The 1,441-nt window shown below is 39.7% G+C and overlaps 1 protein-coding gene across 1 annotated transcript; it reads right to left on the reverse strand.

The window, feature by feature from the left end:
• Positions 1 to 369: 369 nt before the first annotated feature.
• On the reverse strand, positions 370 to 1,441 carry LOC111478430 (protein BIG GRAIN 1-like E). Its single transcript, XM_023122688.1, has one exon. It carries the CDS (start codon positions 1,344 to 1,346, stop codon positions 525 to 527), a length of 822 nt encoding a protein of 273 aa, XP_022978456.1. The 5' UTR covers positions 1,347 to 1,441; the 3' UTR covers positions 370 to 524.

Genomic DNA, 1,441 nt, shown 5'->3' on the forward strand with positions numbered 1-1,441 from the left:
AAAAAAAAAAAAAAAACACAACTAAATCCTAAAGTGTTCCTCCTCTCAGCTAGTGCCATTTTTTAAGGACTAAGATGGTGTACTTGTGATAATTTGGAGGTTTGCTGTTTCAAAAAAATAAACAGTGTCGGAAATTTTATATGGTCAAATCAAAATTTTATATTTGTGGAATTTGGTTCTCTTCAACAACCAAAAGGCAAGGTTCCTAATCCATGCCATGCATCTCACACAAGCTTAACCTTGCATGATTAGTCACCACTAATTTCATTAATTAATCCAAAACCTTAGGATCAAGTCATTAAATATCATTAATGAATGTGCCCCAAAAGTTAAAAAATGGCTATGATGTGTTCTTGTTTGGTGAGAATCTAGTGACAAAATCATTAAACATTGCAATGGAAATCTAATTAGCATGCTGGACATTAAAGAAAAAGAAGGGGACAAACTTTCCAAACAAAAATCATCAAAAAAAAAAATAAAAAAAAAAGAAGCAAATATTTGATTTGAACATAAATTTATTTAATTTACAGTTTGTTCATAGAGGGATAAGATTGGATGAAATCTGGTTTGTTAATGGTCTGAATGTTTGTGGATTCGTAGACTGGCAGGCCGCAATCTGAATCACAGATCCTTAGCTCAAAAAGATCAGAGCTTGAATCACTTTCAGCGCCTTCATCGACGCCGTTCATTTTTCTGATGTCGTATGGATTTTGTTTATGATATCCAGTTCCGAGATTCTTGGAGGATGTTCGTTTTTTATCCAAAAGGCTTCTGATTTCCTTGTAGTTTTTGTTGGGGGTTTGTACGGTACAATTGGGAGCTGGTGGAGTTCTGAATCCAGAAATGTTGGAAGATGAATAAATTGAAGATGATTTTGAATCAATCAACGTACTTAAGCTGCTTCTTCTCTTTCTTCCGCCGTTTTCGTGGAGATCTTCGGTTTTTATGGGGGTTTTGGGTTTTTTTTTCTTTTTCGAAGCTGATTGGTTGAAGAGGGAATTCAGGAAATTGGCGAGGCGGCCGCCGGGGGAGCTGGGTTGTTGCCGGTGTTTTTTTTGGTCTTTGGTTGTTTGTTTTTCCGGCTGCGGGAGAGGGACTATGTTGGTTCTTATCGGTAAGTCGAGGCTCATTCTGCCGCCTCTCCAGCCGCCGTCGTCCTCTCTGAAGATCTTCTGAGAAAATAAGGAAGTGTCGTAGCTGGCGGCGGCGTTGTAATGGAGCTCATTGCAACCGGAGAAGTAGCGGGCGGCTTCAAAGACATCGAGCTCGCCGGAATCTTTCCGACGGTGAAGTGATTTGTTGAAGATCTTATTTGGCTTGCCGGAGAGTTGGCTGGTAACGGACATGATCGGAGAGGAAATTTGGGCGGAGAGGTTTGTTGTGGAAGAGGCAGAAGAGGAAAGAGGGGAATATATATGGGAAAAAAAGTGAGCTTTTTAGA

Source organism: Cucurbita maxima, unplaced genomic scaffold (genome assembly GCF_002738345.1).
Source record: "Cucurbita maxima cultivar Rimu unplaced genomic scaffold, Cmax_1.0 Cma_Scf00001, whole genome shotgun sequence".
Lineage (NCBI taxonomy): Eukaryota > Viridiplantae > Streptophyta > Magnoliopsida > Cucurbitales > Cucurbitaceae > Cucurbita > Cucurbita maxima.

What these genes read in the sequence shown, in the direction of transcription:
- LOC111478430 (XM_023122688.1), bottom strand. Translation starts at nt 1,346, where the DNA reads ATGTCCGTTACCAGCCAACTCTCCGGCAAGCCAAATAAGATCTTCAAC.